Source organism: Panicum virgatum, unplaced genomic scaffold (assembly GCF_016808335.1).
Source record: "Panicum virgatum strain AP13 unplaced genomic scaffold, P.virgatum_v5 scaffold_4299, whole genome shotgun sequence".
Taxonomy (NCBI): Eukaryota; Viridiplantae; Streptophyta; class Magnoliopsida; order Poales; family Poaceae; genus Panicum; species Panicum virgatum.
Window position 1 is genome coordinate 13,942 of NW_024376377.1, and position 24,273 is coordinate 38,214.

The window sequence follows — 24,273 nt, forward strand, 5'->3', positions numbered from 1 at the left end:
ACTTGGGCCTTTAAACCGTATTGTGATGATGGGCTCTTGGGCATATCACCAACAGTTTGGGGATGGGAAATTTTGAATTTTGAATCTAATTGGCTCATAGAAATTACATTAGCATGTTATAGAACTCGATCCGTGCGCCCCTGTGCCGGAATCCACGAGCTTGCAGCCTGCCACTGCTGCCAGCCGGGCAAACACCTCGCCGCACCGGCTCTGGCCCGCGCCGCCGCTGCCGCTGAGGCTGCCTCGCGCCGGCCGCTGGTCCCGTGCGAGCTGCGCGGCGCAGGGGGCAGCCCCTCCCCCCCTCTCCGGCGACCACGACGCGGAGCGTGCGCGGGCAGGGGCAGCAGGTGCAGAGCTACTGCTGCTGCTCAGAAAAGTGAACACTGTGCATGCGTGTGTGATGATAAGATATGATTGCATCGCATTGACTGTTCTGCCTTGCCTTTACCATCGGGAGAGGAGAAAGAAGAGCAGAAAGAAGAGAAAGAAAGAGAATCGAGTGCCTTACCTGGCTGCAGAGCGGTGCCTGAGCATGGAGCCGCAGCGAGGAGCAGGGGAGCATCTGGCGTGGGGTGCGCCGGGCGCCGCCGTTGCCTGCCTCTGCCCCGCTGTGGCGCTGTGGCTGTGGCATCGTTGTCAGCCGCGGGTGCACCGCGCCGAGCTGCAGCTGTAGGGCGGGGGCCGCGGAGGGAGCGGAAGATGAAGAATCACGAGTCGTCGGCGCGGTCCCGCTTGCGTAGGCTGGCGTACGTGAGCGGCGAGCTGGAGTAGGATGTGAGCCTCCTCCGCGCCAAGAAAAAGGAGCTCACCAAGCTCTGCCAGGAGGTCGGTAGCTCCTCGCCGGGCCGCCGTGTCCCTCCAGCGCCGCCGCAAGCCGCCGCCAGGGGTGTTGGAGGCAGGTGTGGGGTGGGGCAGATTAGGGTTGGGGATGAGTTGGATGTGTTTATATACCTCGGATTTGGACTGAGCCTAATGGGTCTGATGTGGGCCGATGGGGGAGATTGGCTGAGAACATAAGGTCGGTCCAGGAAGCAAGTTGATTGGTTGGAGCTTCCATTTGTTATTGAAAGACCTAGGCTCCTTATATATATATATATATATATATATATATATATATATATATATATATATATATATATATATATATATATATATATATATATATATATATATATATATATATATATAGTATACTATACTATGTGGCTGGCCATAGAATAACTTATTCTTTAGCCATGCCAACTAGCGGCATTATGACGCGCCAACCTGGCTGCCCCTCCCCATTAGGAGCACTGATAGCCTCAATTAATTAGCCACAATAATTACGATTCAAGAGCTACGACAATAATTACGAGAATTCAAGAGCTCCCACATATACCAGGGCATATATTGTAGAAAATCATTTACAGAAATTACCCTAACAATTAAATGGCACACATGGAGCATGGACTCTAGTAAATCATTAACGAGATTCTCGTAAATCAGATTTGTCAGGATTTGGATTCTAGTAGTACACACATATATGAGGGTATATATTGTAGTAAATCATTTATAGAAAATTACCATACAATAAAATGGCATAAAGGGGACATTGACTCTAGTAAATCATTTACTAAATCTTGTATGTCAGGTCTGCTGTCTTGATTTACACAGGTGGTAGATATGGATTCTAGTAATTCGTATACGAGGGATTATTCAAGCAAGTATAACTAGTAAAATAACTGTGAAGTTAACGGCATACAAGGGGCAGCCAAACCAGTGGGTTCTTATATTCTCGTAACATCTAGTATAACTTGTACCCTGCGCCTATACTTGCATGTGCGCTCCGCGGCTATGAATACGGATCAGAACAGTAATGACAGGGGCCTAATTACTGCAGCAGCAGCACCGCTCGGTTCAAGCCGCTTCTCAGTCATTAAATTCCCGTAACAATAGCTCGGCTCACTGGTCAACGTGCAATGACACTCGGGAATCAAAGCGAATCGGACGGGGAAGATGCGAGGGTGGCTATAGAATAACTATTCTATGGCCGGCTACAGTATATATATATACTTAATTACATGCAAAGTGCAATAAAAATTTTACTCAATATTATCATATTTACTTCTATTATCTATGTTTGACATTCCATCATAGTAGAATTCTCCTGTTTTGTCGAGGACTTCCTGAACAATAAATCCGCACATGGCTTCTTGAATCGCCAAAACCCTTTCCTCTGGTATAAGTGTCTCTCGCATTGCATAGAGCTATGAAAAAATGAGAATATTAATTACAACAATTACAAAACGAGTTGAAACTTTGATAAAGTTGTTTACTTACTTCCTCTTGCCATATGCTATACGCCTTCTGGTGACCTACTAGACTATGGATGTTTTCTATAATATAGTATACGCATAAATTATTTTCGTGTGCTTGCCTTCGACACTTTAAAAGAAAATGAAGTCATTAGATATCCATTTATACATATACTAAAATAAATGGAACGTGCAAAGTAGAATCCCATCCGTACCGGAAAGTTTGTCTTCAATTTAAGTTCAGCGCTGAAATTATCACTATGCTTTCGAATGAATCTCTTCCAAACCCTAAACATGATCGAAAACAAATAAATATATTTGTCGATGATTTCAAAGTAATGGTGATTGAGGGGGTATGGCTGGAATTAATTACTTTTTTAACATGTCGGTCATGTCTTTGTATAGGTCTGAATCTTTCCGCAATGAGTCCATGACAACCGCTAAGCTCTGGTAATAAAATATGAAAACTAGTACCCAGTGGTTTCTGCAAGATTATATGAATCGGAGCCACTTCTTATTAGGGTTAATAAAATTCAGTTATATAGAACTAAAAGAGTTACAGGGCAGAAAAGACTGACTGAAAGTTGTATGGAAACAGTATGTAAGACTTGTAGTGCTAAACGGATAAGTACTTGTATATGTTCTTGAATATTTCTGTAGGCTTGTCATGGAGATTCTTGCAATTCACAACCGATGGGTCGATGAAGCCGATGTGGTAGTACCCTTTTTTCTGTAAGTTTGAATCTCCATTCTACGGGATACAAAATGAAACAAGGAATCAATAGGTTAGGAACCTGTAATAATATTCCTTAGTTATATATGTTAATGAAAAAATTTTAAAGAACACCACTTACAGAAGCCACAAACTAACGATAGAGATGTCGAGGGCGTCCTGATAGTATAGTTGGTACACTTCTTCTCAATTAATCCATATCACGCCCTCTCAACGAAGGAAATCGTCATCCGTAAACTTTGCACCCTGCATGAAGTTCAGATCTGCCATTGCTTTCATATAGCAGTCATGCAGCCTTCACATTTGCGTTGGAAGCACATGCACGATCTCTAGGGGGACAAGGCTGGTGCCCTCCTTATATGGCCATCGAACCAATGGAGCTATCGGATAATCTGTTGTCTGCGGATCTTGATATTTTGACCCTGTAATATGATTAGTAGTGAGCTTTGATGATTGCAAGAAAGCCACAAACTCTTGTTGTTCCTCGTTTAGCACAACTAGCGGTTCTATTGATTGTTTCTTTTGGACTCCGAGCTGTGGAACATCGGATGATGATGACCCCGATTTCCTCTTCTCATATGATTTCGTAATCGAGCGTTCATAGTCCGAAAGTGGTTTAGGAATGAACTTTTTCTTATTTAATTCGCACATTCCAATAAAAAATTTCAATTTTGAAGGATCTACTGGTTTATCCTTCTTCTCTGGCTCCTTCTTTTTGAAGTGCTCTGTAACGGCGGCCTGGGTATGCTCCTTGCATTCTTCAGAAGTGTAGTCCTAGGGTAACTTAGGAGCCTCCTTGCTTTTCTTCTTCGGCTTCTGCTCTTTCTTTGGAGGCTCCTTAAACGATGCTTGCGACCTCGAGACCTATTTCTGCTTCTTTGGCGGTGGTGGAGGAGGTGAACTAGGAGACGGCGGTGAAGCAAGAGTTGACGGCTACCTAGGAGATAATGGTGAAGGAGAGTGTTCTGGTGCAGCTCGCGAAGACGCTGGCGGAGGAGGTGAACCAGGAGCGGGTTGCAGAGATGCAAAGCCTTGACCGGGTCCAAATTTGAAAGTCCCCAAAACCATTTTTGTACCGGGCTAAGCCACTAGCCGGTACTAAATGTCACATTTTAGTACCGGTCGGTGTTACCCACCGGTACTAAAATGGCGCGGCCATTTAGTACCGGCCGGTAACACCGACTGGTACTAAAATCTGACATTTAGTACCCGCCGGTGGTTTGGCCCGGTACTAGATGGTCCTCTAGGGGTTACTTCAAAAGAAATGCATCTCCCACCCAGTCACAAGTGATGCATATGTGGGATGGTAATGAAGGCTCGCACAAGGCCGAAGGTCGCGAGTTCGATTCCCATGGACCACGCACGTGCATATTACGCGCAAAATTCACGTGTGACTTGCAACGATGCATGTGTGCGGGGCCTCCTAGCTGCTCATCACTTTTTTTCTTTAATTTTTGGGCGCAAAACCATTTAGTACTGGTCAGTGTTACTGATTGGTACTAAGTGGTCCCTTTAATACCGGAAGTTTTGGCTGATACTAAATGGCGTGCCGTTTAGTACCGATCAAACGGTACTGGTCAGCCGCCCAGTACCAAAAGGGGGTTACTGATCGGTACTAATGCTAGATTTTTTAGCAGTGACCGAGCGACCGAGGCTGCCGTGTGGGGCGCCTTCGTGCCTGCGTGCTGGTCACGGGCGACCTCTGGTCCTCCACCACGTGGGGGCTGGGTGTGGGGTAGGCTACGCCCGATGCCTGCCGGCCTGCGCGCGGGGGCATGGCAGGCAGAGCCCGCGCCAGCAGGCGGCGAGGCGGGACGAGCGACGCTAGCGTGAGCCGGCGAGTGAGCGGGGCAGGCGGCGCCTGTGCGAGCAGGGTGGGCGGCGCCAACGCAAGCCACAGCAGCGCGGCCTGACTGTGGCCGCGGCTGCGCGCGGCCTTTGTTCATCGGCCTAGGAGCCGCCAGGCGCCGCTGGGATTGCCAGATTGATGAGAGAATGAGTGAGCCAGCAGCCAGGGAGGGGGATGGCGGCTGAGTGGTCGACCAGGTGAGGGAGAGGCGAGAGGGACTGAGGGTGGGTGAAGGGGATTTTCAGATTATATACCTAGGGTTTCTAATCGGTTTTTATTGGGCTGATTGTATCGGGGGCTGATGGAGCTCCGCGGGTTAGATTTAGAATCCGCCCAAACTCTTGGAGATGCCCCTCCAATAGTTTGGCAAACGACTTAGCAAAATATGGCAACTTGGCAAAAACTCTCCCTCACCGCGCATATTTGGCAACTTGGCAAAGGGCTTGGCAAATCCTCTCCTTGCTTGCATGTTGCGTACTGACCACGAAAATAAAGTCTTCTCCCTGCTTGCATGCTGCCTATTGCCAGATACTCAGATAGAGAGAACAGAGCACTCACACTACTACAAAAACGTTGATTTGTCCCTGTTGGGAAACCGCTGTTGTCCCGGTTTCCCAACCGGGAACGCCTGTCCGGGACAAAAGGGGGTGCCCTTTTGTCCCGGGTGTGGCAACCCGGATAAAAGAGGACCTTTTGTTCCGGTCGGTAACACCAACCGGGACAAAAGGTGCAGCCAGCGCCCACGCCCACGTGGCTGGCGCACCCTTTTGTCCCGGTTGGTGTTACCAACCGGGACAAAAGGTCTCTTTTTTTTCATGTTTTTCTTTTCTCAATTCTTTTTCTATTTCAATTATACTTTTGCATTTCAATTAAACTTATGTATTGGAATTCAGTGTGTATGATCTCCACTAATATATACATATATATATAGTTACTTATATAATATTTGTCCTAGATAGTTTTCATATATAAATTAATTCACTTATATATATATGTATACACATATCTATACATGTGAATTCCTTTACATATGAAAATGTCTAGGACCAATATTATATAAATATATATATATACACACATATATATTATTGGAGTGCTTATATATATAATACATACATACTCCATCATATTTGCATAGGTATATTCGTTCTTAATTACATAGTAGAATTCGCCTTTTGGAAATTTAATACATACATACATACTCATAAATAGAAATTTAATACATAGACACACATATATATTTACATAGTTATATTCGTTCTTAATTACATATATACGCGTATATTGTCATATTTGCTGTGATTGTCAATATTAGATATTCCATCATAGTAGAATTCGCCTTTTGGATCGAGGACTTGCTCAACAATAAATCCGGAGAATTGTTCTTGAATCGCCATAATCTTTTCCTCCGGTACGAGTTTATCGCGCATCTCCCCGACCTATGGAAAAAGGGGATAATTAATTTCGACTAATTAAAATACGAGTTCAAATATTAACAAGTTTTTTTACTTACTTCCTCCTCCCAATCTGTCCAGCCCTTTGGAGGACCTACCAGACCATGGATGTTCTCGCATACATAGTATGCGCACAATACAGTGCCTGGTTTCTGCCTCATACACTTTAAGAGAGAAGAAATTATCAGGTATTTACATGAATATATAATAAAACTAATGAATCGTGCAACGAATCATCCAAGCGCGTACTGGAAAATCTGTCTTGATCTTCAATTCCTTGTCAAATTTGCCTGGATGATTTTTAGCGAATTCTTTCCAAACCCTGTGCATGATTAGAACAATTATAGTCAAGTAACAAAGTGATTCAAATTATCGGTCATGGACGGAGTAGTGGTAGAACTACTTTTTCATCATGTTAAGAAGATTTTCGTATTGTTCTGGAGGTCTCCTCAATGAGTCCATAACCACGAGTAGGCTCTTCTCGGGAATTATGACAATTAGGACAAAGTGTTCACTGCAAGATTATACGGAGGCAGTTCTTGGTAGTTAAGGTTTAAACAATTCGATTATAGAATAGAAAGAGTTAGACGGAAGGAATCACTCACGCAAAGTTGTAAGGAAACAATATCATTTGCTTGTTGTGATGAACGCTTATGTACTTGAACAAGTTTTGGAATATGTCATCGGGATTGTCACGTAGAAGCCTCCAATTACAAGTAATTGGGTCGATGAAGCCGAGGTGAGAGTATCCCTTTCTTCTGCAAGTATGTATCTCCATTCTACATGATACCGAATAAATCAAGAGATCAGTATGTTGAGATCATGCAAAACAATACGTAAGGAGAGTAAAATACTTACAGAACCCACAAGCCGACCATAGAGATGTCGAGGGCCTCCTGATGGAATAGTTGGTAAATTTCTTCCCAGTTTATCCATATAATGGCCTCCCCCCGTAAGAAATCGTCATCTTTAATCTTTGCGCCCTGCATGAAGATGCAATCGGCCATCGCACGCATGTAGTGCTGGTGCAGCTTATACATTTGCGTTGGAAGCACAGACACTACTTCGGGGGGTACAAGAGTTTTGCCGATCTCAAACGTCCATTTGACGACCACATCGGCCTTTGGAATATCTTCTCCCCCTGCAATCTGAGCGGCCGTCAGGTTTGATTCTTTCAGAAATGTAACAAAGTCTTGTTCTTGCGTCGTCTGTCCCACTACGAGAGGCTCTATTGATTGTTTCTTTTGGGCTCCGAGCTGTGGAACGTCGGACGACGACGACTTTGATTGTCTCTTCTTTTTCTCAGTAGTTTTGATAATTGTGCGTTCGTAGTCTGAAGGGGGGTCTCTCGGAATGAATTTTCTCTTATTTGCTTCGCACATTCCCTTAAAAAATTTCAAATCTATCGGATTTATGACTTTCTCGGGCTCCGGCTTCGGCTTCGGCTTGAAGTGCTCTTTAACTCTTTCTTGAGTTATCCGATCGCATTCTTCAAGGCTCATGTCCCAGGGTTTAATAGGAGCCTCCTTGGTTTTCTTCTTCTTTTCCTTCTTCTTTGGAGGCTCCCTAGCCGGTGCAGCTACCTTCTTTGCCGGCGGCCGTTTCTGCTTCTTTGCCGGCAGCGGAGGGGGTGACCATGGAGGCGACGGTGACGCTTGAGTGTTCATCAGCGCATGAGATGATGGTGATGGAGAATGTGCCGGTGAACCTTGCCGAGACAGTGCTGCCCTTGGGGAGTTTTGCGGAGATGCTGGTCTTGGAGAGGCATGCTGAGATGCCGGTCTTGGTGTTTGATCATCCGACTTTAGGACAATGTAGCGCTTATCCCATAGGATGTAGCCATGAATGGCTTCTGCTAGTGTCCTCTCCCCATTGCCTCCAGGAATATCAAGCTCGAGCGTCTCCCAACCCTGGCACACCTGCTCCACGCCAACTCTTGTGTATCTAGGCGGAATTTGCTGCCCGTGGTACACGTCGCCTGGTTCGGTTGGCATGGCGGTACCGTACGCAACAGTGAACATTAAGTTCTTAACGGCAGTCTGCAGGTCACAAGGTGTCCGGTGGGTGATCTCATCCACTAGAAATCGCTGCGGGGCCGACGCTTCAACTGCGGCCTGGATCCCCGTGGGCTCGGCGGCGGCGACGTCTGTGGAAGCGCAGCTGCTTTTCCGCTTAGACAGGTGATCGGCTGCGACACTAGGCTCTGGAGGCAATGTTTGCGCTTGCTGTTGCTGGCTCATTGCTACGGCCACTTGGCGTTGAACCTCTTCCTCCAGTCTTTGATCGTGTGACATGAGCCGTTCCTCTAGCCTTCGCAAGTGCTCCCGCTCATCATTCTTTCTTCTTTGCCGGCTTCTATATGAATCAATGTAATCCCTGAACCCATACTTCCACGGAACCACGCCTTTGCCTCTTGTGCGGCCCGGATGCTCTGGATTCCCAAGGGCGTAAGTCAGCTCGTCCCTCTCTCTATCCGGCTGGAATGTTCCCTCGGCCGCTGCTTGTATGGCCTCCTGTAGTCTCTGGGCTGCTCGCTGGATGTTTGACCCATAGATGCAGTCACCAGTCAATGGGTCCAAGCTTCCCCCGTGACCATAAAACCAGGTCCTTGACCTTTCAGGCCAGTTCATGGTCGCAGGTTGGATGCCTCTGTCAAGCAGATTCTGCTCCATCTTCTCCCATTTGGGTACTGCAAGCTTGTAATCTCCTTGGCCTAGAGTGTGATGGTACACTTTCTTCGAGGCGTTGTCTTTGGCCTTCTGCACCTTCTGAAGCCCAAGCTCTGAAGACTTGTATTCCACAAATGCATCCCAGTGACCCCTGAGCTTTTCGAGCTCGCCGGTAAATACGGGTGTGGTCCCGGTCTTGATATATTTCTTCGTCAAAATTTTCTTGAATGATCGCAGCTGTTCGACCATCTTACTCAGGGTCCAGCGCTTGCATATCTCTTCGGATTCAGCTGGAACCGTGAAGTTTTTCTTAAGCTCCCGCCAGCACCATTCTTTTTCTCTTTCGGGTACCGCATCCCGTTCCTCGCTTGGATTGGAAGCTTTCCAGAGCCTGAAGCTGATCGGGATGTTGTCCCTGACAATACATCCGGATTGTCTTATGAATTTTTTGGCGGCAGCTTCTGGAGCGATCAGTTCGCCATCTGGACCAACTTCCGTTATAATGAACCGCCCTTCCAGTTTTTTTGTTGGGCCTCGCTTTGTCTTTTTCTGCTGCGACGATGATCCAAACGGCTATAAAAAACATTCATAGTATTCATATAGATTCAGATGAAAATATGATTGTCACTACAAATAATTATAGTTGTGATATGTACATTAGCACTTTGTTCAGCAGCAGCGTCATCCTGAATAGATGGTGCCTCAATTCCATCACCGGACATATTCAAATATATGTCGGTATTGCTGCCATCATCAGCTTGTTCAGCGACATCTCCTTGACCTTCGCCAATCATATTCAACAAGAACTGTTCGTCTTCCGCGTCTGTGTGTCGCGGGTCCATCGTAACTAAAATATGAATACAAATAAAACCCTTAAAAAAGTATCTAAATAATCCACATATTTGCGAGCATTTGACTAAGTACCGATCGATGGACGAGGTCGAGTAATATTCTCTAAGTAATTCAAGAAATGAACTTGAAATATTCTATCGATAATTTCACTAAGTACCGATCGATGGATGAGGTCGAGAAATATTTCACTAAGTAATTCAAGAAATATACATGAAATATTTAAAAGAAATTTAAACTCACTTTACACATACATACATACATACATTCATACATTTAAAAATTTGTAAATATACCTTTATTTACACAACAAATTATGATTTCACTCTTAACAACAAATTATGATTTCACTCTAAATAACATGAACTCTAAATTATGATTTCAAATTATGAGCATGTCCCAAAGTTACATGAGTGTAGCTTCCTAGCTACTGAAAATGAGCCATAATTGGTCGACGATGTCGATCTCAGTGCTGCAAACACTCGACACACTCTGAAAACTAAAAATTAAAGAACATTGGGGAACTATACAGAGGCAGGAGCTTCCCAACGTAGCGAGAGGTTCTGGGGTTCAATGGAATGGAGAAGGTGTTGAGGGGACTCTCGTAGTAGGACGATCTTTTAGGAGATGAAACCTCAGTGTATGATTCCATCTATTTTTAGGTACAGGCAGCTTTAGTAGTTTATGTACCAGGCTGCATTATTTTTACCTTTTAGGTAACAAATGTATTGTTGAATGATTGATCGCTCTTATACTAGTTTACCATGCTTCTTAGTACACAATTCTCGTAATTTTCTAGACCTTCATTGATCCTGTACAATGCTAAATTAACCATATAATTTGCTACTTTCTTTGAATTGTGCCGATTTCATCAGGTTCTTTTGTTGTGGTTGATTTTATGGACTTAGGTCTAAGTAGCACGAAACTAAAAGTTTTTTTATTAGTAAATGTTATAGAAAATTTATGGATCCATGTTACTTACTTGCCAAGAGTTTTCTTTCTAGTAAATCGAAGTCAGCAATTTACGTCAATTAAGTTGGACCCTAAATGTTATTATAGTAAATTCATAGATTCATGTCAATTACTTATCAATAATTTTTCTCTCATGCAGATCATAATTAGAAAGTTATGTTAGTCATTGTTGTGGTACTGTAAGTTTGACAGATGATTTACACGGTGCATTTGTGTCGATCCGTGAGCTTATTTCCTTCCATTACAGTACTCATAATAATAGTTTACCATAGCTTTCCATTTAGTTGCGTAGTAGGAAGCTTAAGTCAGATTCAGGGTGAACACTATAATAGTTTTGTGAAGCCTCATTTCCTATTTGATGACCAAGCATCAATGCACCTACATTTGAGAGCAGCAGAGACAAGCATGGTGATTCTGTTAGTGCTCTGTGTTGGAGGGGACGAGATCGAGCTCTACCTTTGGGTACGCGGCGTGGGCTGGGATGGCCTGTAGCGGCGGGTCGACGGCGAGCAGGCGATGATGGCGAGGGCATTACGGCGGCGGCGGTGGCTCTGGGCGGCGGCGTGAGGTCGGGGCTCTGGGCGGCGGCGACGTCGATGGCGGCGGTGCTCGGCTCGCGCGGTGGGGGGAGCAGGACGGCGGCGGCGGTGGCTCTGGGCGGCGGCGTGAGGTCGGGGCTCTGGGTGGCGGCGACGTCGATGGCGGCGGTGCTCGGCTCGCGCGGTGGGGGGAGCAGGACGGCGGCGGCACCAGGCGCAGATGAGAAACCAAGTGTTAGGGGAAGGGCGAAGGAGGAAGGAAATATATGGGGGGGGGCCTTTTGTCCCGGGTGAAGCCACCACCCGGGACAAAAGGACCTTTTGTCCCGGGTCGTGGCTTCACCCGGGACAAAAGGGATTTTTGGGCGGGCCGGGAAAATTCCCAGCCCGCGGCCCACCTTTAGTCCCGGGTGGATCTACCACCCGGGACAAAAGGGGCCCGTTTTCCCTCGTTCCCGCCTAATGTTATGTTTGTTTTTTGTTTCTTTTTACTTCTCTTTTAAAATTGGCTTTCATAAGTTAATTCAGTTAATAAAATTATGATTCCAAAAATTATGGAACAAAATTTCTTATCTCTATATAAACTTGATACACGCAACAAAAATAATTAATTTTCATTCAAGTGATTGGGTCAATGAAATATCTAACTTTTTTGAAATCATATTTGTTATTTTGACCATGCAAAAATATATTAGGTGAAATTTTTTTCAAACTGTTGCTTTTCGACAGAAAGTGGATTCTATCACGATATTAACGTTTAAAAAGTGAATTTTATATAAAATTAAGCAATTTCATGATATTAATGAGTAGTGTGTGAGTTTGAGAGATAGTGTGTGTTAGTGAGATTGTGTGTGTTAGTGAGAGAGTATAGTGTGTTAATGTGAATGTAATTTCATGAAATAAATAAAATTAGTTGAGTAATCCATTATTGAATGAAAATTATAATTGAGTCTCGTAATTAAGTGAAAAATATATAAAATAATATATATAACACATAAAGTATAATTGTACAGTACATATATAATAAAATTATTCGAATTGCGATTATGTTTTTATACAATAATATAAAATGATTCAAGTACATGAAGGATTAGCGGTAACAGACTTTCTCTTCACAAATGTCCCTTGATTATGATCACGGCGCAAGTATGGAGCATCATCATTGGCTAGCAGGATGCATGGATCAGCATTTACTTCGAAAGGTGGAATGACAACAAAATTATTATATTCTTCTGAAAAGTCTGTCTTGTCCTCCACTCCAACGATGTTTCTCTTTCCTGATAGAACTATGTGTCGCTTAGGCTCATCCTTTTGCTTGTTTATCCCCTTCTTTGGCTTGCTGGACATGTCCTTAATGTAGAAAACCTGAGCGACATCCTGGGCTAGGACAAATGGCTCGTCTCTATACCCAAGATTGTTGAGATCAACTATTATCATCCCATACTCATCTTTTGTTACCCCTTCCTCCAGATAGCTTAACCCATTGGCAACGAAATAGAGGCACCTTGAAATTGGGACCGTAATCCAGCTCCCATATCTCTTCAATGTAGCCGTAATATGTGTCTTTTTTTCCATTATTGTCCGTGGCATCCATACGAACACCGCTGTTTTGGTTGGTACTCTTTTTATCTTGGGCTATCGTATAAAATGTGTTTCCATTTATCTCGTACCCTTGGTATGTTAAGATATTCCAAGATGGTCCCCTAGCCAATAAGAACAGTTGTTCACTTATATCCATGTTATGCATTAGATGCTTCCACAACTAGCTGTAGAAAGTGTTCATGTGCTCACGTGTAATCCATGCCTCAGACTTTTCTGGGAAATTGGAGAGCAGAATTTTCTTGTGTTCCTCGATATATGGGTCAACCAAGGATGATTATTGAAGAACCGTATAATGCGCTTTCTTGAATGAGAAATCATCTGTGCAGACATAAGATTTCTTTCCTAATATACCCTTTCCAGTTAGTCTCCCCTCATATCGCGATTTAGGGACTCCAATCGGTTTAAGGTCATCAATAAAGTCAACACAAAAGTCAATGACCTCCTCAGTTCCGTAGGCACTGGCGATGCTTCCTGCTGGACGAGCTCTATTACGAACACATTTCTTGAGTACCCCCATGAACCTTTCGAATGGGAACATGTTGTGTAGAAATACTGGTCCGAGAATATCAATCTCTTTGACAAGGTGCACTAGAAGATGTGTCATGATGTTGAAGAAAGATGGTGGAAATATCAGCTCAAAGCCAACAAGACATTGCACCACATCGTTTTGCAGCTTTATCAAATTCTCCGGGTCAATTATCTTCTGCGAAATTGTGTTGAGGAAGGCACATATCTTCACGATGGTTAACCGGACGTTATCAGGCAGAATCCCCCGCAGCACAACCGGAAGAAGTTCGGTCATAAGCACATGGCAGTCATGGGACTTGAGATTTGTAAATTTCTTCTCTGCCAAATTTAAGATTCCTTTTATATTGGATGAGTATCCAGATGGAACCTTTATACTGCTCAAGCAGTCAAACATGGTTTCTTTCTCTTCCTTGCTAAGAGTATAGCTGGCAGGACTTAAAGTATTGTCGTCCATTATCTCGCTGTTGTGGATGTAAGGCATCTCGTTCTTCCATACGTTGCAATTCTTGACGTGCTTCTACTGTATCTTTTGTCTTTCCGTACACTCCCAAGAATGCTATCAGGTTGACGCAAAAATTCTTCGTGAGGTGCATCACATCAATTGCATGACGAACATCTAAGACTTCCCAATATGGTAGCTCCCAAAATATAGATTTCTTCTTCCACATGGGCGCCATTCCATTTTCGTTCGGAACAGGTTGGCTACCAGATCCCTTTCCAAAAACAACTTCTAGATCTTTTACCATGTTGAAGACGTCTTTACCACTACGGTGCATCGGTTTTGTTCGGTGGTCCGCTTGGCCTTTGAAATGCTTGCCCTTCTTTCGTACCGCATGCCTGATGGGAAGAAACCGACGATGACCCATGTATACAACCTTCTTACAGTGAGTCAACCATATATTATCGGTATCATCTAAACAGTGTGTGCATGCTTTGTATCCCTTGTTCGAATGTCCTGACAAGTTACTAAGAGCAGGCCAGTCATTGATCGTTACGAACAGCAATGCTCGTAGGTTGAAGTTTTCCTGTTTGTATTCATCCCACATCCGTACACCTTCATCGCCCCAGAGCAATAAGAGTTCTTCGATCAATGGTCTTAGGTACACATCAATGTCATTTCCGGGCTGCTTTGGACCCGGGATAAGCACTGGCATCATGATGAACTTTCGTTTCATGCAGAGCCATGGTGGAAGATTGTACAGACAAAGAGTCACAGGCCAAGTGCTATGACCACTGCTCATCTCACCAAAAGGATTCATGCCATCCGTACTCAAACCGAACCTTATGTTTCTCGCATCCAAATCAAATTTAGGGTACGGTTCTATCTATTTTTCTCCACTGCGACCCATCAGCGGGGTGTCTCAACATCGAGTCTTTCTTGCGTTCCTCTTTGTGCCATCACATCAACTTAGCATTATCTTTATTTCTAAACAGACGCTTCAAACGTGGTATTATAGGCAAATACCACATGACCTTCGCAGGAACTCTCTTCCGGGGAGGCTCCCCCTCGACATCTCCAGGATCATCTTTTCTAATCTTGTAACGCAATGCACTGCATACGGGACATGCATCCAAATTCTCGTACTCGCCTCGGTAGAGGATGCAGTCGTTGGGGCATGCATGTATCTTTTGCACTTCCAGTCCCAAAGGGCAAACAAGTTGTTTGGCTTCATACGTTGTGGCAGACAATTCATTGTCCTTAGGAAGCATTTTTTAACAAGTTTGAGTAATTCACCAAATCCCTTGTCGGATACACCATTTGTCGCCTTCCATTGCAGCAACTCCAAGGTGGTGCCAAGTTTCTTAAATCCATTTTGACAATCTGGGTACAACAACTTATGGTGGTCCTCTAACAACTTCTGGAACTTCAACCTCTCCGTTTCACTCTCACAGTCTGCCTGCACATTGTGCAATGCCTGCCCCAGATCGTCGCTGGGATCATTTTCTGCTACATCTACTTCGGGCTCTTCCATGGGAATATCGTCATCGAATGCATCGATTCCAGCATTCCCGGGAAAGTGGTCGTCAAAATCTTCTTCTTCATTGTCTTCCATGGTTACCCCCTGTTCTCCGTGCTTCGTCCAACAAACATACTTCTTCATGAAACCATTTGCGAAAATGTGGCTGTGTAGGATTCTTGAAGATGAGTAATCCTTGTTATTGTTGCAATGAACACACGGGCAGCACATAAAACCATTCTGCTTGTTTGCCTCAGCCACAGACAAAAAATAATGCAGGCCATCAATGAATTCTTTCGAACGTCGGTCAGCATTGTACATCCATTGCCGGTCCATCTGCATTTAAATAAATCGATTTGAATTCTTTACACGTATCGAATAAATAAAATATATCAAACCCTCCAGCTGCTGAAGCCATATTTTACTGAAAAATACCTTTATTTTCCACAAAATTATAAATTCTTACCATTACAATGCAAAAATTATTTACTATTACAATAACAATGATCAGATTAATAACTCTTGCAAATAACAATGAAATCATATAAAAAAGATGAAATGTATCATTAATCCTCAAGAAATCTCTAATTAATTGAAAGAAATCTCTATAACTTCTAATTACTTTGACACCCTTCAGTTCCAGGAGTACACTCTTTTCAATATCCAGAAACCCTCTAGAAGAAAAATAAACCTTTATTTCTGAAAATGTATATGTCAGTAACCTCAACCCTGCGGTGATGACACTGCCTTTAGGGGGGACACGGTGCGGTACAAGGATGTAACCAATCGGCTAGTCGCAGCACCAACATTTACGATTAATAGGCACAGCACTTGGCACAGGCAGCATGCTCGTTGATATGCTCTCAGTACAACAACGGGCATGCTGACTGCGTCAAATGCTCTCTTCTTATCAATCGGAAGTGCTGGTGATGCGACCAACCGATTTGCGACGTCCTTATAGCGCATCGTGTATCCCTGAAAGGTAGTGCCATCACCGTTGGATGGAGATTAACGACGTATACTTGTTTCGAAATAAAGATTTTTTTAGCTTCTAGATGGTTTCAATGTGAGCCTGATTAAATACATCACTAGAGTGTCAAAATAATCCATTCATAATACAAAAAATTCTATAATATACTCATTTCATTAATTCATTCATGAATAAAAAAATCAACTATCCACAATATGGTCATATATACAAGTACATCACATGAAGTATCTACACTCATTCTAAAAATTTCTACTATCCATATACTCATCTAAATCTAAAAGAAAATTACACCTACATATGCAATCTAGCTAGCTAAATGTCCAAGAAATGAGCTAGCTACACATTTTCTCTATTTCTAAAGTATGAAATGAGCTATACAAGCCAAGGAAGAAGAGAAAAACAAGCCCCAAACCTTTAGAGCAGATGGATGGACGGGGAATCAAAGATCTTCACAAATGTGGTGAAGAAATGAGAAAGAACTCCTCTATCCCGAGCCAAGAACAGCAAGAAAACAAGTGAGCTGAATGGCTCGGGCGGGGGGAGAGGGAAGGGGATAAGGGGCCCAAGGCCTTTTGTCCCAGTTGGAGGCACCAACCGGGACAAAAGGGGGGACTTTTGTCCCGGTTGGTGGTTCCAACCGGGACAAAAGGCTACGCGGGCCTTTTGTCCCGGTTGGAACCACCAACCGGGACAAAAGGCTCCCATTTTGTCCCAGTTGGTGTCTCCAACCGGGAAAAAAGGCCCCCATCCCCCCGCTGGCCCGGCTAGCCGTTGGACCCGGGACAAAAGCCACCTATTGTCCCGGGCCCAAAGGCTGCCGGGACAAATGGCCAGGAACAAAGGCCTGTTTTGTAGTAGTGTTAGATTTCTTTCAGAGGGAAAGCAAAATAGCATGTAGTAGATGTTAAGTTGTAGCAACAAGAAAGAGTAGTAACAGCTAGCTGACTGACTGGGACGAACAGCTTATTGTGTTTAAGCAGCTGCTGACTTCTTGTTAAAGCAGCGACTAGGCGTTGGCGTTGGCGCCAGGCCACGGGGGCACGTCGTAGGCGCACTGCTGGACGGTGACCTGGTCGATGGGCAGCGTGTCCGTCCGGAACGGGCATGCGCCGTCATGCTGCTGAAGCGCCTCGCACGGCGCCGGGCTGACGTTGGCCGCCGACACGCCCTCCACGGCAGCTCACATCCACGGGTACTTCTTCGACTTGGTCGGCTCCGCGTGACCTTGGCGACACAGATGCCCCGGAACGGCGCGCCGTCGATCCCTTCCAGCCTGGCCGCCTCCTTGTACACCCCGGTGGCCACCACGTCCTGGTAGCTGATGTTCTCCACCACCGGCACCGCGTTGGGGTCGTAGCCGTCGTCGGTCGTCCGGGTGAGACTTGTAGTCGCCCGTCATCCAGAACACCCGCTTCATGGTGGTCAGCATCATCCGCCGCGCGAAAACGTCCCTCACGTACGCGCCGCGCCCCACGGCGGTCTTGATGCGCATGGCCGACTCGGTGTCCACGGCGGCAATGTCCTCGGCGCACACGTCGCGGATGCCGCCCGACATCTCGCTGCCAAGCGCGATAGCGGCGCTCGTCGGCGACACGCACGTCAGGCGCCGGACCACGATATGCTGGCTCGGCATGTTCAACTTGATCCCGTACTCGTCCCACCCGCTCTTGATGGCCACGCAGTCGTCGCCGGAGACGACGTAGCAGTCCTCGATGTGGACGCCGGAGCATGAGTCCGGGTTGATGCCGTCCGTGTTGGGGGAGTGTGTCGGCGCAAGGATCGGCACCCCCTGTGTTAGCAAATAATGCAAACCAAGATCGAACACGAGACACGATTTTTATGTGAAAAACTCTTACGGGAAAAACTACGAGCGCCAACCGGCTATCTTCACTATAATGGAGAGAGTTACAACGTAGGGAATACAATGAGTCGTCTCGCTCTTCCTATACGACTACAAGATATATACATAAGAGGACTAAACAGACTGCAGTCCAATACAGAAACAAATCCGCTAAACACATAACCCGAACCGCGGGCCCTCAAGGCATCCCCGTAGGACTCACGTTGGAATCCGGATCGTAAACTCCACTTTGAGACGAATTCAACAAACCCCGTAGGACGATTGTCGTCACTCCTTTATGGGGAGACCGCTACGGGCGACTCTCTGCTGCACGTGGTTGCCGCCGCATGCGGCGACGGCGACGGCGAATTCGTGGAGTGCGCCAGGACGATATGCGGCAAGAAGGGTGGGAGGCGCCTCCTGCTCGCGAGCAACAAGAATGGCGACACACCCCTGCACTGCACCGCCGCTGCTGGGAACGCCGAGATGATCTCCTGCCTCGTTGGTCTGCTCATCATGGCCAATGCCGCCGATGAGATTGAGAAGAAGTCGTTCCTGGAGGCGCAGAACAAGTGTGGGGAGACCGCCTTGCACCACGCGGTCAGGCGGGCCTGCATGATGCAGAGCAAACGCGATGCATCCCACAGGAGCAATAGCGTGGATTGCATCGACAAGCTGATGACCATGGATCCATGGCTGGCCTGCATTCCAGATGATGATGAGGACGGTGCTTCTCCGTTGTACCTGGCCATCTCGTTGGGAGAAATGGAGATTGCACAGCGCCTGTCTGACAAGAGCAAAGGCAAGCTGTCCTACTCCGGACCAGGTGGACGAAACGTCTTGCATGCGGCAGTTTCCTGTGCAAATAATGTCCAAGGTAATTACTATACTAGCTACTCCCCATATAACGGCTTGTTATCTGCGGCATGCATGCAGCGAGACCATTATTCGTTACATGCACGTACAATTCATTTATTTGAAACAATAATCAATTAGATGAATTTTGGTAGGACCACTAGCTTTTTAGACAAATCTAAATTTTAAATCCTAAAGGAGCAGTGAAGCGCTCTCGTTTTACAAGGGACTAAATATAATACAAATATCAATCCCAAGAAGTCTGATACACACATTTATTACACATAAGATAGTCTCAAGGTCGTTCGTAGGGGAATGGGCGAGTTACATAGACCTAGAAAAGAAAAGAAAAACTCAAACAATGCAGGTACCGAAGGCGGTAATTACCCAACAACAACTCTACAAACTACACATGCATCCTTCTACAAACCACAGGCAAGTTGGGTGCAGAAGCGATCTTCTACTCGAAGTCTTCACCGGCGACGAAGTGGAAATTTTGGTTATCCACAGGTGATTCTAGCAATTCAACAGACAAATGTTCCGGTATTGCTGAATTTTCTCAACATCCTTCACCTTAGTAAATAGGGTTATGATCCAATAGTTTAAGTTTACATGGATGTAAAATCCAGACATTAAATTTTATGTTCCACTACTAGCGGCACGTTACGCATCTTTGGTGGTAAAATTAGATGTATCTTGCGCTTCCAATTTTGTTTCTGTGTGTGAGGTATCAACATAAATATTTTTTAAAACTTTTCAATTAAAGGAGATCATATAGACAAATGAAAAATACCATGTGCCCATTCAACGATGTTTAGCTCGTCATTGGTTTCTTTAGGCCAGTGCACTCATGTTTTTCATGTCTTGTTATACCATCTTCCTCTTGCCCCCCCCCCCCACCCCCCACCAACCATCCCTACACACATACAGGCACAGGGCTCCAACTGCATTGCTTGGGTCCTAATTAATTTTTAGCACTTAGTTTGGAAAATAAATCATGACTAGATAAATTTCTAGCATTTTATTCAAGAACTAGTTTCTGTGCAAATCAAATTAACACCTTTTTTCCTGAGCTTATTTTTATTGTCAAAAGTACATATCAATGTTAGACTGCAAAGTTCCTAGAAATTTTATTTAATGTTAAAGAAAAGGTGAGAAAGACTTATTTTTTAAATAAAAAACATAAGTGCTCAGTCTTTCCGTTCTCAATACATATTCCGATTTGAAAATTACAGCATGAAACTTGAATAAGATATGACATACATTTTTTGGAAAAAATACAATTTAGGATTGCATTATGAATCATTCTAAACAAGAATCAAGAAGGAACAACAAACAACAATGAACACAAACTATCTGACAATAACAAAACACAAGTTGAAATATGGCGTTCAATATCTAGGTTTTGGAGTTCTGAATCCGACAAGAAATAATGATAAAAGACAATAATTTTGTGATTGTTCACAATACTTATGAGGCCAAAACATGCATCAGCAAACAAATTGCAGGAGAGGACAAGAGATTTGGATAGAGCACATTCAGATGCACGAACAAATAAATCAGCAGCTGGCTGTTCGATCTGACCCACGCGCCTGCATTTCACTGCGCCTGCCGCCGCCGCTTCCATCTCGCTTGCTGCTGGTGCACACCTCCACGGTCGCAGCAGCCGCCGCTGCCACCCACCGCCTCCGCTGCAGCTGCTCCTGCTATGGTGAAATTAAATTAAAGAAAGACATTTGGAAATTATTGATGCGATTTTTGAAAGCAGGCGATAACTAGCTGATGCGTTAGCAATCAGCGGCTGGCTTGTTGGCTCACCGTTGTCCACCGTGAGGTTGGAGAAGAAGCCACCCGGCGAGCTGCTGTGCCGCGCCAGCATGTCCATGGACCCGTCCAGCTGTCTCTACCTGTCACCGTGGTTGCCGAGCTAGTCTACTGCAGAACCTGTCATTGCAAACGCCCCTATTACCACTGATTTGAACTGAGCCAGTGGTGAAAGTCTATTACTGCCGGTACCCCCCACCCTCCCCCGTGATCCCCTCCCCTTGCTTCTGCCACCTCCCTTACCACTACTACAGAACAGCCAATTTGTCCCGGTTGGGAACGGCTTTAGTCCCGGTTTTCCAACCGGAACCGCCAGACCGGGACAAAAGAGGGGAGCCTTTAGTCCTGGGTCAGGCAATCGGGACCAATAACGACCTTTGGTCCCGGTTGGTGGGGCTGCCAGGATCGACGTGGTAGGCAGCATCTTTGGTCCCGGTTGGTGTTCCAGGCCCCTTTTTTTTCTTTTCTCTGTTTTCATTTACATTCATTTCTTTTTCATTTCAATTTTACTTTTGTATTTGAATTCAAGTAGAGTATGAACTCCACTAATATATATATATATAGATATTTATTCTTAATATTTATCATATATATAAGAATTCACATATACATATGTGAATTCCTATGTATATGGTAAATATTAAGAACAAATATATATATATATATAAAGGGTCCGACTATTGGGAGCCCAAGGCTTTCAATAAGTATTGGAAGCCCCGGCCAACCAGCCACGCCCTCCCCCGTGCAAGCGGCCGGGCGCTGGTCCCCACGCGTCCCAGCGCTAGATGCTCGCCATGCGCCGATGGTCATAAAAAACCAGTGTTCTAAAAAACGTTTTTAAACATCGTTTAAACGCTGAACGGTGGCCAAGCGCTGCGTTTAATCACAGTGTCGTTTAATCACAACACACATTTAATCATGTTCAATCTACGTTTAATCACAAAAAACTCTAAACTATAGGCAAGCGTTCGCCTAACGTCTAGTGTTTTTTTAGAACCTTAAAACAGTCGTCTAGGTCATACAAACATGTTATCCGAGTCATAGATACCTCCTATGGAAAAGTCAGCAGAGCTGACACATGCTACCTATGCACCTGCCACCTGACACATGCATACACCAGCCACCTAACGCATGCATGCATGCACACACTCAACATTTCTTTTATTTTTTTCACTATAATTCTTCACTCGAAGATCCAATTCACTAACGGTTTCCACCACAAGATTCGTGACATTTTTATGCACAATTTGAAACCCATTTTGAATATATTTTTTGAATTTTTTAATTCATAATTTTACATGAGCATAGAAACATAGGGTCACAAGTATAGAAAGATACTCGAGCATAGAAACATAAGGACGGGTGCATAAAAATATAGGGATACAAGCATACAAATGTTTCGAAGCATAGAAACCTACACCTAAAAAATGTTGAGCGGTCCATTTCTTTAACCTAAGAGCATAGAAACCTACACGCATGAACATAGGGATAACGTCACTTTTTTGAAATTTGAAATTCATCAATAACCAGGCACATAACCTCTGTACCAAGACCAAAGAACCCACCGTGCATAGCACTCTAAACATCCAGATATAGAATCTAGTGCATTTTTTTGCCTCGCGCGCCAGGCCCTTGAACCTAGGAGCATATAACCTATGTACACTGGTATCCCACGATCCCGGTTTCCACACCACGATGCACAAAACTCTATGAATCTAATCATATAAACCTATGTATTTTGCCTTTCCAATTTAAACTTTACATCATACAGGTCATATAAGAATGTCATAGAAGACAACGCTAAAGGTGTTCTCTTACTATAAATTCCCAAAAACGCGAGCATAGAAACTATGTGTTGTGATCATAGAATCTGACTCACTTTTGTTTAGAATTCAAAAGTTTGAATCCAGCTATAATGATCCTTCACCCCCCCCCCCCACCCCCACCAGAGGTATAGAACTTGGTGGGCACGAGGTATAGAACCCCCTTGATATTTGAAATTTGAATCCAACTATCTACACATCCAATCATAGAAATAAGTGTATGCATAAAAAAGAAGGCATGTAAAACTACACAGGAACTGTTGCCTCTGAATTTTGAATTTTAAATCTTATTGATGTATAGAAGTCATAGTGGCTGGTCATAGAACTCACATAACACATGCATAGATTCTCCCAATTTTGGACTTTCAAAATCACAAACTATTTAATTGCTGAGAAAATTGAAATTTGAATCTCCAACATCACAATTACCGTCTTAGCATAAAACCAATGCATTTTCTCTTTGCCGTTCGAAATTTGAAACATAAACACATGTTTTCCTCTGAAGTTTAAAATTTGAATATTTATATCATAGAATAATTTATATGGTAGCATAGAATCAGATATCGAATATGTCATAGAGATATGTACATACATGCATAGAAAGAGACATAATGTCTGAGGATGAAATTTTTAAATTTCAAATCTAATTGGAACAAAAGAAAACTATGACCATATGTCATAGAGATATGTCATAGAGGAGCAGATCAGAGAGCTCCATGAGGCGGATGACCATCAGAGTGTTCCCCGGCCCTAGCGGCGCAGTGCAGCGGCATGTCCTCCATGCTTTTGGGCGCCGCCATCGTCAGCAGGTGGCTACCCCTGCCCTGGATCTCGCTTGCTGCGCAGCTGAGGTGCATGAAAAATACCTAAAAAAGGAAGAAACTATTGTCATTTGAATCAATTATATATATATACATCAGGAAGTATTTATGCTCAAGCACACACGTATATATGATTATAAACAACAGTGTAGGAACGATTAGCCGAGCAAACCCCCAATTTTTTCAAATCCGACCAAACTAACTGTAATTTACAAAGCTCATCCTCCCCTGCCAGTCGGATGAGCATAGAAACCTTTATATAGTGGCATAGAAACATGCCATGTACGCAAAGATCCATATAACAGTTTCTGTAGGGAAACGGGTAGGCTACGCTAGCATCACTACCGCATAAACCCAAGATACTTGCGAGTAGAAGATCATAGATCGTTACCACTAGACGCGCAGCGCAGCGGAAGAAGTCGCGCGTCGATGTAGAGGAAGTAGTCGATCACGTCCCACGAACCGAGCTCCTCGTACTTGATCCCAGCAGCCGATCAGCGCAGCAGTCGCAGCAGCGCCTCCACGGAGTCCACACGTACGGGGATGAAACGCCGGGCGTCGGTGTGCTAGCACCGCACGCACGGCAAGGGCGGCGGCCGAGAGAGAGGGAGGGGCGGCGGCTAGGGAGGTGGCGCGGCTCAGGTCATCGCCCCCCCTAGCCCCTCCCTCATA

At 44.6% G+C, this 24,273-nt stretch overlaps 1 protein-coding gene, 1 long non-coding RNA gene and 1 pseudogene across 3 annotated transcripts; 1 reads left to right on the forward strand and 2 right to left on the reverse strand.

Annotated features, from left to right (window-relative positions):
- Positions 1 to 2,046: 2,046 nt before the first annotated feature.
- On the reverse strand, positions 2,047 to 4,057 carry LOC120694233. 2 transcript variants are annotated; one of them, XR_005683387.1, is made up of 6 exons: positions 3,149 to 4,057; positions 2,927 to 3,045; positions 2,668 to 2,778; positions 2,510 to 2,582; positions 2,320 to 2,424; positions 2,047 to 2,246 (listed from the first exon to the last, which is right to left on the reverse strand). It is a non-coding gene; the product is annotated as an uncharacterized LOC120694233 (long non-coding RNA). The 2 variants fall into 2 exon arrangements; XR_005683386.1 differs by having other exon boundaries at positions 2,668 to 3,045.
- A 13,387-nt stretch (positions 4,058 to 17,444) lies between these two features.
- On the reverse strand, positions 17,445 to 18,233 carry LOC120694227 (annotated as a pseudogene).
- A 531-nt stretch (positions 18,234 to 18,764) lies between these two features.
- LOC120694228 lies at positions 18,765 to 20,373 on the forward strand. Its single transcript, XM_039977384.1, has 2 exons — positions 18,765 to 19,155; positions 20,369 to 20,373. Exons 1-2 carry the CDS (start codon positions 18,765 to 18,767, stop codon positions 20,371 to 20,373), a joined length of 396 nt encoding a protein of 131 aa, XP_039833318.1.
- The last annotated feature ends 3,900 nt before the right edge of the window (positions 20,374 to 24,273 follow it).

What these genes read in the sequence shown, in the direction of transcription:
- LOC120694228 (XM_039977384.1), top strand. Translation starts at nt 18,765, where the DNA reads ATGATCTCCTGCCTCGTTGGTCTGCTCATCATGGCCAATGCCGCCGAT.